This window comes from Vigna unguiculata, chromosome 9 (genome assembly GCF_004118075.2).
Source record: "Vigna unguiculata cultivar IT97K-499-35 chromosome 9, ASM411807v1, whole genome shotgun sequence".
Lineage (NCBI taxonomy): Eukaryota > Viridiplantae > Streptophyta > Magnoliopsida > Fabales > Fabaceae > Vigna > Vigna unguiculata.
In genome coordinates, this window is record NC_040287.1 from 7,921,321 (window position 1) to 7,936,501 (window position 15,181).

The following is a 15,181-nucleotide window of genomic DNA, read 5'->3' on the forward strand; positions in this document are numbered from 1 at the left end:
GCATTAGATGAGACACGAAATCTTAACTATGACTTATTGTGGTGGAGAGATATTAGGAGATCATGTGGGGAAGGTACGAGAGAAAATTGGTTTAGTTGTAACATAAGTGGAACTTAGGAACAGGTAATAAAATCAAATTTTGGGAAGATAGATGATTATGTGAGATGCCTTAAAAGAAAAGTTTCCTAGGCTATATATGAATTCAATTGTAAAGGAAGAAAAATTAGGAGATGGCAGATTTTGGAATAGTGACTGATGGACATGGAACTTACCACGGAGGAGAGGGTGGTTTGAATGGGAGAGGAGTATGGTGACTCTCTTCATGTGTGAGATCAAAGGGAGAACTTTGAATAGAGATAGAGAGAATGAGTGGATACGAAATGATGGGGAAACACATGATTATATGGTAAAATATGCATATAAAAAGGTAAATAGTAGAATTAAAAAAGAGGAAGCATTTTTATACTACCTCTTTTGGAAAACAAAGTCTTACCAACACCCTTAATACTTCTCTAGGCACATGATTATTAATAAGATTGCCACACGAGAAAACTTACAACACATGGGTGTAGAACTGGATAGTAAAATGTACGTCATGTGTCAATCTTGCAATGAAACAATTTCACATTTATTCTTTACCTGTAGGATAACCACACACATATGAAATTTGTGCGATTTTTAGATAGAGACATCTTCTATGTCTCATAATAGTGCAAAGATACATTTTTATCAATTTGAACATCTTTGTTTAAATAAGAAGTCTATTACAACTTGGAAATGTATGTGGATGACAATAGTTTGAAGCATGTGGATCCATAGGACAACATTATTTTTAGAAATATAATAGCAGATGTTGGAGGAATTTTTTTTTAGTTGCACAAATTATAGCTTGGGCATGGATTTCTAATAAATATTTATCAACTAGTTTCTCATATCCTAAATGTTGTATGTATCCAACCACATATCTAAAATCGTTGCACTTTTAATCACATAAAAAGAAGCGATTCTAGTCATGTTGGTTATCTTCTTTGGTTTCTCCTTCATTGTATAATACATGTTTGTGTTGCTTTTATCTGAGTGGGTGGTGGTTGTTGTCTTTCTTTTTGGCAGAGATTCATTATCTGGGTCTTTAAACCTCTATGGCACCATTTTGCAGACTTGATGGACCCAAGTTCAACAACCATGAGTAAAAATGCGGCCCATGGAATAACTAATCTTTTCACTACTCCACTAAATACTTAGCTTTTGAAAATCATAGAGATATTAAATGACAAGAAAAAGGAAAGTGAGAACGACATCAATCATGGAGAATCCCACGGGAAGTTAGGTTCAATTGGAATGATATAGAGACAATTGCAACTTTAGATGCGATAAAGACTCTTGTCATTTGTTTGGCTATATCATATATGTTTTTTTGGCTGAGACTGTGATCATTAGGAATTCTTTGTGAGTCTGTGTCTTGTAGGAGATATTTTGTCTTCCATTTTGGACTTGTTAGGAGAAGTAATCATGAGATGAGTATCTTTATTTTATTCTTTTTATTTTTTGTTCTCTTTCTTATCTTGTCTTATTTTTTTATATTTTTATATAAGAGTTTGGACTAGGGGTGAGCAAAAATTGTTAAACCGACCGCACCCGACCAATCCGATTGAAAAAATAGGTGATGGATCGGTTTGGTACGAATTCGGGTAAGATTGAATGATTTAAAACGGGTAAAACGGATACAAACGGTCTGATTCGGATCAAGGAAAAAAAATTGTCGATACCTGACCCAATCGTATTTTAAGAGTGAAAAATGTGAAAAACCTTGACAGTCCCCTATTTTTCATTTCTTCTCCACTTTCCTGTTAGTCATTCCTCTTTCCCATTTGTCTTTCCACTTACTTTATCCACTTCAATTCCTTCATAGAAGCAACTGCCCTTCCATTTCTTCTATGAAACCTTTAGCATCTCCAAAATCGTGTGATGCTCAAGTTTTGTGGCAGGATCCCGTTCTCCTCCTCCTAGCAAGGTCTTCAGCGGCGTCCACGACCCCTTATCACTGCCATGCCCACCGCGCGCTCTGCCATTGTGGATCGAGAGAGAAGAAGAGAAAGAGTGGTTTGTGCGTTTGTGAATTTTAGGGTTTAGGTAAAGGGAGGCTTGAAAGGGGTTCGGTTGTTAGTAATGAGGTTAAATGATTAAATATTTGATTTTTGGTGTGAAGAAGATTTTGCTTCCTGCATCATTGTATCCATTTAATCTACTTTTGTGCATATTATGCTTGTTCAGTGCCATGTCTTTTGTGTGTGATTTCTGGGTTTTGTTAAGTGGATTTTGTTCATAAAAAATTCTTTGATTTTATTTTATTTTTGATAAATGTCATTAGTTTATGTCACGAGAGTAAGATTTTAAATTTAATCATTAACTTTTTAAGTAATTTAATATATGTCATATCCGAATAACCCGACCGAAATTATCCATATCCGAACTTATCCATATTCGATTAATTCGATAAATTAAACGGTTGGGTTAAATTTTGAAATCTAAAGTATGAATTACGTCAGATTGGACAAATCCGACCCGAATCCGACCCCTTCCAACCGCTGCTCACCCCTAGTTTGGACAATTATAATTTTTTAAGGAAATTACCGGAAAAAATGTTAATCAATATCATTAGTTCACGAGCCAATAAAAAAATTGGCATTATTTAGAAAGATATTGCCCATTATATATTGTAAACAGTTTTTTATGACGTTAGTTTACGTGGCCATAGAAAAAACGCGTCTAGTAAAACGGAACGGGTGAATATCAACGTAACAGAAAAAGTCTACATGGGAAGTGTCATGGAACATGCTTCCAGTAGCAAAGTCAACATTCCTGTAAGAGGACACTCTAGTCATTTAACCAAGGCTATATCCGGAAGAAAAAAAATTCACGCGCCTTAAAAAAATTTAGCATTCACACTCCAAAATACACCATCGTTGAAAATAACATCAAGATTCAGGGACAAAACGGTCACACTGTACAACATTATATAATATATAAAATAAAACACCGTCCGTTTAAAGTTTCGAACAAGTGTGTGTATGTGTGATGTTCGACAGAGAAAATCCAGAAGCATGGCAAACGAACCTGCGAGCTTCTGGACTCAGGCAAACGCTCTCCTTAGAAAGAATTTAACGTTTCAGGTAACTTTTTCTGCGTTTTTGATTTGATGATTGTAACTTCGGAAGCACGTTTAGAAGCTAATTGAATTAGTTTGGGTTTGGTGTGCATTATTGATTATCAGTTTCTGTTATTGAGGTGAGTGTGAGATATTAAGGTGTGGTTTTCATTTTTTTTCAGAAGCGAAATGTTAAAACGAACGTTCGACTCATCATGTTCCCGTTCCTGTTGTGTCTGTTGCTGCTTCTGCTTCAACGCCTGGTGGATTCTCAATTGGACAAGGCAGAGAACAAGTGTGGGTGCGCTTGTGTGAGGAGAGTGGGGGACACGTGTGTGGAGGAGGAGTGCGGGATTGAGCATTCGGATTTGGACCAAGTAACAACCTGCGCCATTCCCAATCCTCCGGAATGGCCTCCTCTGTTGCAAGTGCCGGCTCCGCAGTACCGAGCTGTCAGAACGGACAATTTTCCCTTTTCCGATTATCCAAACGCCTCCTGCAGGAGGAATGGTTCCTGCCCTGTCACTATGCTCTTCACCGGGACAAATCAGTCTTTTGGAGAAAGTAAAATTATGAATTATTGAATTATATTGCTTTTTTTTTTGTTTTTTTTCTTACTTAACCAACTCTTGCTTTTCTCTTTTGTAGTTATATCTGGGAATATGATCCCAACTTCCTTCACTGCTATAAACAGCTCTTCTGTTATGAGTAGTTTGGCAGCGAATGTGGCTGTGAGTTACTGTTTTAACATTTTACCATTTTCTGTTGGCTAAAACATTCTTTTTGTCCATTTTTTTAATGTTTTTATCGCTTTATTATTAAATTTGGCTTAAATCATCATTTTTTTGTCTCTATAGTTTAGTGAATGTGTAATTTTATCATGTCAAAATTTGATGACTCATTTAGTCCAACATTTTAAAATGAAACAATTTTATTTCAATATTAATACTTTTTTATGAAATTTTAACAGAAAATGTTGACCTTTCCTTAACGGAGACAAATGGTAGTTATTTATTCATATAAAATGGTAAGAGTCATGTTTAGTATTAAATTTTGACACAGTTAAGAAAATGTTAAGATTTTCTGGTTGTAATTAGATGAAATATTTTGTTAGATTGATTGTTTAATTTTTGTAAATTTATAGGATTAAATATATTTTATTAAAGTTTTATAGATACCAAATTATTTAACGTGATTTCTGTTGTCTATAACATATGGTTTCATCTGTTTTCCGACTAACTAATAACCTTAGTGAGAAAACAAATAAGAAGGGTCACATTGCATATATTTGTCAATTAGAAGATTGTATTGAAAGTTTTAGTAAATGTTGGAAGAAGTAAAGAAAATTTTTAAAAATTGACAAAAAAAGGTAATTTAGAGTTTATTGAGTTTAATAGACGTGCATTATTAATGTAAACGTTTTAAACTATTTACCAATCATAAATATTATAAGTATTATAAAAATCGAAAGAGTTGACATAAATAATGATTTATACTTGCGTAACACCAAACGTTTATACATTGTTCGTCGTGTGTAAGCATTATTTATTCTTATTTATTTAGGTTCATATGTAATTTCATTTTGTCTTCAAAATATAGGGATCAGCCTCAAATACAGAGAACACCAATTTTCTGGAACCTGCTTTCTTTTCGGATCAACCTATTTATTATCTTCAAAGTCAGTGCACGCAGAACTCTACATTTTCCATTTCTTTTGAGCTATCCGCAGCAATTAGCAGAGAACAAGGTACGAGACATCCTTTTATTGGCAATGTAAAGTTTCATCATGTGATAATAGAAAGTGAATGAGTGTGCATAGCTGTGTTGCATACAGCTGTTAATAAAATTTGATAATCCTTTGTGTACTTTGTATCCATATATTTAATCAAGAAGGTGTGATGCTTGATAAAAAATAACTCGATAAACTTGTTTGGACATGTGTTTTTCAGCTTTCATATGATTTAAGTTCAGGTTTTTTTGTTCAAACAAGTAATTAGTAGTATAAAAGTTAAGCCAAACTTAACTTAGTGTGGAAGGGAACGGGGTAAATTTAAACCTTGTAATATTTTAGTGTGGAAGTTTAGTTATAGCATCATTAATAAATCGTTTGCTTGCCGAGCTATTTATTTAGTGATAACAGTCTTTCATTGCTGAATCGCCAAACTAGGAATCATCAAAAGAAAGTATACAATTTGTTTGCATAGTTACATATAATTGCAACCTTTGGGATGCTTTTCTCAGACACTTCTAATGAATGATCTTGTGCTCAAGAAGTGCTCCCAAATGATTTTGAATACGTTTGCATGTTGTATATGCTTGTCTTTTTCTTTTCTGGGTATGCTCAAGGCTTGCATATTTTGTTTAAAATTCTTGTTACTAATTCAAAATTTTGTTTTCCGCTGGATGTAGAGTTAGTATGCGCTGAGGGCTTGCGTTTATGGCGTAATAGTGCTACTGAAGTGAACAATGAGCTATATAGAGGCTACCGGAGAAGTAACCTAGAGGAACAAATCGAAGAGATAGCTGCAGGTAGGTATATACTTATATTTTTATTCACTGTTGAAAGCAATACTTATGTTGATATTCTCTTGACAGGTTATGATTTTTTGAATTCAAATGGAAGAGTGTTTAATGTCAGCATATGGTACAACTCCACCTACAAAAACGACACTGGTTCTACTGAAATTGCATTGGCGCGTATTCCTCGTTCTGTTAATTTGGTAAGAATCTAAAACTTTGTTTTCCAGTGTGCATCCTCTATGCTATTATCTATGATTGATGTAACATATTGTAACAGAAAAATATGTCTCAGTATATGAAACAACTTCGCGCTACTTGCAATATAATTCTCCATGCATTTCAAATTCGTAATTCAAATGGATAAAGTAAAAGCAATTATTCCATGAAGTATTTAATTGTGGTATTTTAGATTTCAAAACTGTATTATTGTAATTTGCTCTGTTTGCATTTTCCTACTTTTCATTTTAAGAACAATTGTGTCTTTATTTTTTAGAATATGATACCGTAGGACTGACATCTATTATCGAATGCAATCGCAGGTATCAGATGCCTACCTGCAGTTTCTGTTGGGACCTGGTACCAAAATGTTTTTTGAGTTTGTAAAGGAAATGCCAAAGCCTTCAACCCCAATTAATTTTGATTTGGCTTCTCTTTTGGGTGGTCTGTTCTTCACATGGGTCATCCTGCAACTTTTCCCTGTAAGTACATATGAAGAAATATATTTACAATGAACTACATTGTTCGTACCAATAGAAGTTAGCATATGAGAAAAGAACTGACATGGATTACAGAATGAGTTTTCATCTCACTAAAATTTGTGTTTAAATTAGGCTTCTCATTCTTACGTCTCCCCGTATCATTTTAGTATGAGTGTAAACATGTAAAGCCTCTTTTTTCTGGACAAGAATTGTTGCACTAAGAAAAATACATGATTTAAAGGCAACAGTTTATCCGATATCTGTTATGTCAATACAGAACAATTAGTTATATATAATGTGTTTTTTAAACTTGTGCATTTATTGATGTAGATTGCCTTGACATCGCTTGTATATGAGAAGCAACAAAAATTAAGAATCATGATGAAAATGCATGGTCTTGGTGATGGGCCATATTGGATGATTTCGTACGGTTATTTTCTTGCCTTATCAATTGTCTACATGCTGTGTTTTGTGATATTTGGCTCACTCATAGGTAAGAGTGCAACCAGTGTGTGTGACTATTTTCTTTCTGGAATTTTTTTCCGTTTCTCTTTAATACAACTGTTTGGTTTTTTTCAGGGTTGAATTTCTTCACAATGAATGACTACAGCATCCAATTCGTGTTTTATTTCATCTATATAAATTTACAAATTGCACTGGCTTTTTTATTGGCTTCCGTGTTTTCAAATGTTAAAACTGCTACAGGTTTGATGATTATATGCTATATCGTTGAATTAGTATTTTCTTCTATCTGATGGGATTACTGACTCATTTTTTTTTTTTTGTAATTGTAGTAATTGCGTATATAGGTGTGTTTGGAACTGGGCTATTAGCTGGCTTTCTTTTCCAATTTTTTGTTCAAGACACATCATTTCCAAGTAAGTAAAAAATATTAAAAAAAATTGTAAGCATCTTGGATCATTCATGTGGTTCTGGACATAAATTTTAGTATGGCTATTCGAAAGTATTGACAGAAATTATACCATATTCTATTGACATAAAAAGAATTGTATTTAAGCCAAATAGTGTAGGATCTTTGGACTTGTATTCGGTTTAAGTAGACTAAGATATTTGAAGTTGAATTGGGTCCTTATAGTGTAAAATGGTAGTGTAGGGTTGTAAATAGTTAGAGGAGTCTTGTTAGGATTTAAATTAAGTTCATCCACGCCCCATAGAAACCTTAGGCCGGTCACGAGAGAAGTTAGGCGCATCGAACACATGTTTAAATGTGTAAAGCATATGTAGACAAATGGAATTCTGATTCGAATTTATATCCAAGTAGATTTCTTTGCTATCATCTTTCTAACCTTCATTCTGGTCTGTTTATTTATTTTCAGGAGGGTGGATCATTGTTATGGAGCTGTATCCTGGGTTTGCTTTATATCGTGGGTTATATGAGTTTTCGCAATATTCCTTTAATGGTGACGCTTTGGGGACTGATGGTATGCGCTGGAGTAATCTGAGCGATAGCGCAAATGGCATGAAGGAGGTCTTAATTATAATGTTTGTGGAGTGGCTTCTGGTGCTTTCCTTTGCCTATTATATCGATCAAGTTTTGTCAACAGGAAGCAGAAAAAGTCCTCTTTTTTTCTTGAAAGGATTTCAGAAAAAGCCTCATTCATCTTTTCGGAAGCCTAGTATCCAAAGGCAGAAATCCAAAGTTTTCGTTCAGATGGAGAAACCTGATGTCACTCAAGAGGTAAATTGTTGTTTGCATTGAAAAGATTCATTAGTAATTTAGTAGTTTCTTTTAGAAATCAAGAAACCTAATATCCATCCATAGGAGGATTTCCCTAACTGGTTTCAGTAATACTAGTAGTGCAGTCGTCCAGTAATCGTTACAGCTTTAGTCTTTTATAAAATTTAAAAATGACTTATATTTTAATATTTCAATGAAATCCGTAATTTATCTCTAAATTAATTATTTTCTGTATCCCAGAAAAATAATGCATATATTAAAATATGTAATTTATTTTGGTAAAATTGTTTTAAAAAGTAATAAGGTTAAATATGTGTTTAGTCTACTCTAACAGGATATTGGAGTTTGTCATTGTTCAAAACTTTGACATACTTTAAAAATGGTCATTTAAATCCAATTACGTTAAATTTTATTGACCTGAATGCGAGATTGGAGTTCATTATTATTTGAAACTTTGATACATTTTGGTCTTCATTTAAAAATGAATGGATATAGTGTTTTGACTCAATTACGTTAAATTTTATTGACGTGTCAACCGTGTTTAATGCTAGCATTTGAGTTATTTTCACAGTTTGACACATTCTTGCTTCAATGTCAGTTGGGAACGCGTCAACAAAATTTAACGTAATTGGGTTAAAAGATTATTCATTCATTTTTAAAGTATGGAGACCAAAATGTATCAAAATTTCAAATATTGATGAACTCCAATTTCGCATTCTATGTCAAAATAATTTAATATAATTTGGTTAAAATGACTATATCCATTTATGTTTAAAATTTGAGAACCAAAATGTATCAAAGTTTCGAACTTTGACGAATTTCAATTTCTTATCAAACTTTAGGAACTAAAAAAAGTAATATATCTATTTTTGTCTGTGTGAAAAAACTTTAAATTAAAGTCGGTAGTAATAGATTATTCTTTGAATAAGTTAGGATTTTAATTTTTTAAACTCTGTGTACTGTTTCTAGGAAAAAAAGAATGACGATGAAGGTAAACTAAGACTATATCAGTTCGTATCTGTAGTCTAAATCTGAACAGTATATTTTTATTGGAAGTCATATCACTACTTGTTTCTTTTTTCTTCCACATTTTATTGTATTTAAGGTAGAGTCAATGATTATTCAGTCATAGTTAAAACAGTTTTGCATTGTCACAACTCAACAGAAATAATCCATAGTATGACTTTTAAAGTAATTAATGTAAAAATTAACAAATATAGCTTAGGATTAGATGACTATGTAATACAGTTCTATGCTGTCTGTGCATAGCCTTTTTCTCTTAAAAATAGGTTGTACCTTAGTGAATTTTTTTTCTCTTTTTCTCTTCAGAGGGAGAAGGTGGAGCAACTGCTACTTGAACCGACCATCAATCAAGCAATTGTATGCGACGACCTGAGAAAGGTCTACCCGGGGAGAGATGGTAACCCTGAGAAACATGCAGTGAGAGGGTTGTCCCTTGCTTTGCCTCAAGGAGAATGCTTTGGTATGCTTGGTCCCAATGGTGCTGGGAAGACTTCTTTTATCAATATGGTTAGTTAAATTTGATTTATCAGCAAGAAACGTTTTTTGGAAACTTCCTTACTTTTCTTTCCCTATCCCTTCCTTCCCCTTTAAATATAACCTGAATCTGAAAAATCTGTTTAGTTTGTCAAGAGGAAAGTACAATTTTAAAAGTACTTTGAAAAGAGTATCTTTATCTATGAAAATTGCCAATTTCTTGATGCTTAGAGATTTGAGTTTAGACATAAAAGTATATATGTATCTGATTGTTTTTCTCTGAAATCCTGTTACTATGCCACGAGTCCATTTTTTTTCCGTTTGTTTGCTCCTCAACTGACCAGCATGGATTGCTTATAGATGATTGGTCTCACGAAGCCAACCTCTGGTACAGCATTTGTTCAAGGTCTTGACATAAGAACTCATATGGATGGAATATATACTAGCATGGGTGTATGCCCACAACATGAGTAAGCTAAATTTCTTCGTATTTATATTTTTTAGTTTAATATTATATTAAATTTGTAAAAATTAAGAAATTTTATATATATTTTTCCTTTATTATTTTAGTTTGCTGTGGGAATCTCTGACAGGAAGAGAGCATCTACTGTTTTATGGCAGACTTAAAAATCTTAAAGGTTCAGCCTTGACAGAAGTAAGTCTATTTGAGATTGTGATTGCATAGAATGTTGGGATTCAGAATATCTTGCATCATAGTTAGAGCAAAGAAAGAAACATACAATTCTTATGTGACGAAAGCATTGGGTAGTTAAAAGTTTGGTCATTCTTTAGTGATATACAGTTCTTGTGTATTATGCTTGTATGACGTAAGTGTATGAAAACATCATGAAGAGTACTTTTGGTTTGTCAATTTTAAATGAAATTGAACTATGATATTAGTTTTATGCTCATTCCCCTTAATTATTCATTTTTTAAAAGGGCATAGATATTTAAAGGTCTTGGATTCAGTGTATGTGTAGATGCAAACTGAATCATTTTCTCTTAACTTTTGTTTCGCTATAAAGACAAGACTTCTGTAATTTTAACTTCCAATCTATTGATGCAGGCAGTGGAAGAATCGTTGAAAAGTGTAAACCTTTTTTATGGAGGAGTTGCAGATAAGAAAGCTGGAAAATACAGCGGAGGAATGAAAAGGAGGCTTAGTGTCGCAATTTCATTGATTGGAGATCCTAAGGTAGCTTTCTTTTCCATTCAATCTGTTTCACTAAACTAACTTCTTATCTTTCTCTAAATTATCTTTGCTATGTTTTCTTACACTAAATGTTTTATTTTTTTAAGGTTGTGTATATGGATGAGCCAAGTACTGGTTTAGACCCTGCATCAAGAAACAACTTATGGAATGTTGTCAAGCGTGCAAAACAAGATCGTGCAATCATTCTTACCAGTAATCTCACTCTCCTCTTGCTTTTTGAAGCACATATACAAGCTTGTTTCCTTTTTGTTTTAAACCGGTGGATGTTCCACGTCTATTAAAGATAAAATAATTTCATAATATATAAATGGGTGCAAACCCCACCTTACTACAAACAAACTAATTTTGTTAGGTTGAGTTAGACCTTAGTTGACTTCTTAACATAATATCGGAGTTGGAGTCATGATTTAGAGTTTATTCTAGCGAAATTTGGTGAAATCTTTATTTACATACCCTTTTCAGCACATTCCATGGAAGAGGCCGAAGTCCTATGCGATCGATTAGGAATATTTGTAGATGGAAGCTTGCAGTGCATAGGAAACCCAAAGGAGGTAACATTGCTTAATAATAACCAATAATGAATTTCATTGGAAATCCAACATGCCTTTGCTATGTTCACTTTCTGTGGCTCTCAAGTGACATTTTTTTATACTCGTTGGTTTATGACAGTTGAAAGGTAGGTATGGAGGAACCTACGTGTTCACAATGACAACATCTGTGGATGATGAAAAGGATGTAGAGAATTTGGTGCGAAGGCTGTCCCCAAATGCTAACAAGATCTACCATATCTCTGGAACACAAAAGTTTGAGCTACCAAAGGAGGAGGTTAAAATAGCAAATGTATTCAAAGCAGTTGAAACTGCAAAGAGAAGCTTCACCGTTTCAGCATGGGGTCTAGCTGATACCACATTGGAAGATGTCTTCATCAAAGTTGCACGTGGGGCTCAGGCATTTGACACCTTGTCATAGTTTCATACTCTGCGAGTACAGGATCAGTAGTGTGTATATATAGCCCCGAATTTTGTTTAGTTTTTGGGATATTCATATGTATTATTTTTTATTTGATGTGATTTTTTTATTATGTAAAAAATAATTTAATATATTATTTATCATACATTATAATTAAAAGATTAATTATATATAATTAAATATTTTAAACACTTTATCTTAATCATAAATATGATATAAACAATTTTTTTTTTTTTTGTATAGGTAGAAGTCATGTGTCAGTTTATTTTTCTGATACTTATTAATGTGACTTAAGATATTATTAAGAGCAAAGTATACAAATTTTATGTACAGTAAATAGAGAAATCTTTATTATATATTAATATATAAATTAATTTCCTGCTTGTAAGTTTGGTACATCCGGCATCCATCTTTTGTAAATTTTTTGCTTTAGTTAGATTTTCTGATGATTTATGCATGTGTGTGATATTTTCATATTTGATACGTTGTATACATAAATAAAAATTAGCGGCTGGTTCCAACCAAAAAAAAAAATGGTTTGTTGTTTTTCTTCTCAGAAAATTATGATTTGGGGATATGCATCTTAAGGTGTTACTTATGTTTTAAGAATTCGGAATACGTAGATGATCTCTTTTTTGATTGCAAGGTTAGTTATGTTATTTCTTGATATGATTGTACTGAATTGAAAGACATAAAGGTTGACTGGTTTTTACATGAAAAATGATTAATTACTCCAATGAATATTATTTATATTATAGTTGAGGCAGGTAAGGCTGAAAATCTATCTTCTACCAATGAAGAATAATAATATAGACGAGTTTGTTATTTTTAAGTCTTCAATATCAATATTTATGTTCGTAAAACTTTTAAAATATCTATAATTGTATGAAAACTTCTGGTTGGTTTTTTAAGTGTGATGTGTGAATGAGGGTATTTCAATATCAATATTTATATCGCACTAACGGCTGAAATTATGGGTCTTTAAATTGTGATTAAAGGTAAGGAATAATATGGGATTGGGTCGGATACCCATAGTTTTTATTTATTATTTGTCTTAAAAAGATTTTTCTTATTACTAACTGGGTATATGTGAGTATTTATATATTCATGGGTTTTTCTCATACATCGTACTCATAAATGTATGTGAGTATTTTTATGTTTAATTTCTAAAAAATTAAATAAAATTCTTCAAAGACAAATTTTTAAAGTATAAACCTAAACAAAATAGTAATATTTTTTTAGTGCAATTTAAATCAAGTTACTTGATAAAATATGTGTTAAATATTGTTAACATAAAAATGAAAACTACGTCGTGGAAATCCATTGTCTTGAAAGCGAAATTCCGGTATGACCGAGGTGCAATTGATTAATATCGTTTGCTCCCTAAGATTAATACAACAACCCCTAACCCGTGTACTCGTGGAAGGAGTTTTGGGATGCAATAAGTCTATGTCTAATAATGCGTGAATCAAAGGTTTTTAAAACAATCCAATTTTGAACAAAAAATAACCGAAAAATAAAATAAAATATTGTTGAGAAAATGAATCCGAGAAAGAAGGAGAGCGTGATTCATGGAGAAAAACGATTTCTCATCATATAGTCATATCCCAACAATCCTCCACATATGACTATATGTTTAAAAAGAAAAAGAAAAAAAAGGACATTTTTTGGACAAAGGAAAGAGTTAAGTTACTTAAACATTAATATCTTTCGGTTGAATTAATGTATAGTGAAATGAGGTAAAGACATAACTAGTGAAAGTGAAATAATTCTTGATCTTCCAAAAGCTTAGGTTTAGACCCCACAACACATATTAATTCCTTAAAGTTTGTTATCCCGTGATACAATCAAAGCGCTATTAAAGGTCCTACGCTTATACCTTAGTTCCATGAGTGCTCTAGAGAGAAAATTTTGTATTCTAGAAGGCGGCCTACCTTCACACTCATTTACACAATAACTTTATCAAGTCCATCACCATAATAGAACACTCAACAAATAGAGCTATTAAGTCCTTTAGACTTATATCACAATGATCCATCAAGTCCTTTGAGGACCACTCAACACATAGAGCTATGGATTTAAGCACTACCATAGATATAGGGATGGACTGTAGTGCACCACACAATATTCAAGCCAAAGACTTAAGTCCCATCCCTTTAGAAGTCTCTTGAATGACTCTCGTACTCAACCCCTTTGTTAAAGGATCTGCTAGGTTTCTTTCTGATCTCACAAACTCTAGACAAATTACTCCATTCTTGAAAAGTTGTTTAACATCACCATGTCTGATGCGAATATGTCTTCTTTTACCATTATTCACATAATTTTTGGCAACTCCAATAGTGGCTTGTGAGTCACAATGCAATGAGATTGGTACAAAAGACCCCCATAATGGAATATCACCTAACAAGTTTTTCAACCATTCAGCTTCTTGACCTACTAGCTCAAGAGCAATGAATTCAGATTCCATGGTTGAGTGAGCTATACATGTCTATTTGGAAGATTTCCATGAAACAGCTCCTCCACCTAAAGTGAACACATATCCACTGGTAGAACTCACCTCATCATTATTTGTAACACAATTTGCATCACAATAACCTTCTAAAATAGTAGGAAACTTGCTAAAATAGCCTTCTAAAATACTTCACTTAAGGTATTTTAACAATCAATGAAGTGCATTCCATTGTTCATTATTAGGATTATGAGTTTATCTACTTAGTCTACTCAGAGCATAAGCAATGTCAGGTCTTGTGTAGTTCATTAGATACATAACACTTCCTATAATCTTAGCATATTCCGCTTGTGAAACACTATCACCATTGTTCCTTTTAAGATTCATGTTAGGGTCATAAGGAGTTCTTACAAGCATTTAATCAAAATAGACAAATTTTTTAAGTATATTTTCAATGTAGTGTGATTGACACAATGACAAACCAAATTCAGTTTTCCTTATTTTAACACCAAGAATAACATCTACCTCGCCTAAATCTTTCCACAAATCATGCTCTCCTTCTTTCTCGGATTCATTTTCTCAACAATATATTTTATTTTATTTTCGATTACTTTCTGTTCAAAATGTGGTTGTTTTAAAAACCTTTGATTCACACATTGTTGGGCATAGACTGGCTGCATCCTGAAACTCCTTCCACGAGTGCACGGGTTAGGGGTTGTTATGTTAACCTTAGGGATCAAACGACATTAATTGATTGCAACTCGGTCGTGCCGGAATTTTGCTTTCACGACATTGGGTTTCCACGGCACAACTTTCATTTTTTTCATTTTGTGCTAACAATCTGAAAGCAAAAATCTTCTTTTCTGATCTTCTTCAACGAAGGTTGCATCTGCCTCTGTTCTCAAGTTGCTGCCTGATCTCTCCACGCTTGAACCTTTGGATGGAATCAACTACAGATGTTGGTCCTAGAAAATTTTGTTCTTCTTTGAAA

General features: G+C 33.0%; 1 protein-coding gene across 1 annotated transcript; it reads left to right on the forward strand.

The window, feature by feature from the left end:
- The first annotated feature begins 3,036 nt into the window (after positions 1-3,036).
- Positions 3,037-11,862, forward strand: LOC114164215 (ABC transporter A family member 7-like). The gene is made up of 18 exons (XM_028048793.1): positions 3,037-3,170; positions 3,328-3,709; positions 3,794-3,876; positions 4,745-4,892; positions 5,555-5,674; positions 5,741-5,865; positions 6,205-6,363; positions 6,694-6,856; positions 6,943-7,068; positions 7,158-7,241; positions 7,701-8,062; positions 9,392-9,592; positions 9,920-10,029; positions 10,130-10,214; positions 10,626-10,754; positions 10,859-10,964; positions 11,235-11,323; positions 11,442-11,862. Exons 1-18 carry the CDS (start codon positions 3,069-3,071, stop codon positions 11,739-11,741), a joined length of 2,874 nt encoding a protein of 957 aa, XP_027904594.1. The 5' UTR covers positions 3,037-3,068; the 3' UTR covers positions 11,742-11,862.
- The last annotated feature ends 3,319 nt before the right edge of the window (positions 11,863-15,181 follow it).

Coding starts and splice junctions, on each gene's coding strand:
- LOC114164215 (XM_028048793.1), top strand. CDS start 3,069: ATGTGTGATGTTCGACAGAGAAAATCCAGAAGCATGGCAAACGAACCT. Junction 6,857..6,942: donor GATATTTGGCTCACTCATAG/GTAAGAGTGCAA, acceptor GGTTTTTTTCAG/GGTTGAATTTCTTCACAATG. Junction 10,965..11,234: donor TCGTGCAATCATTCTTACCA/GTAATCTCACTC, acceptor TACCCTTTTCAG/CACATTCCATGGAAGAGGCC.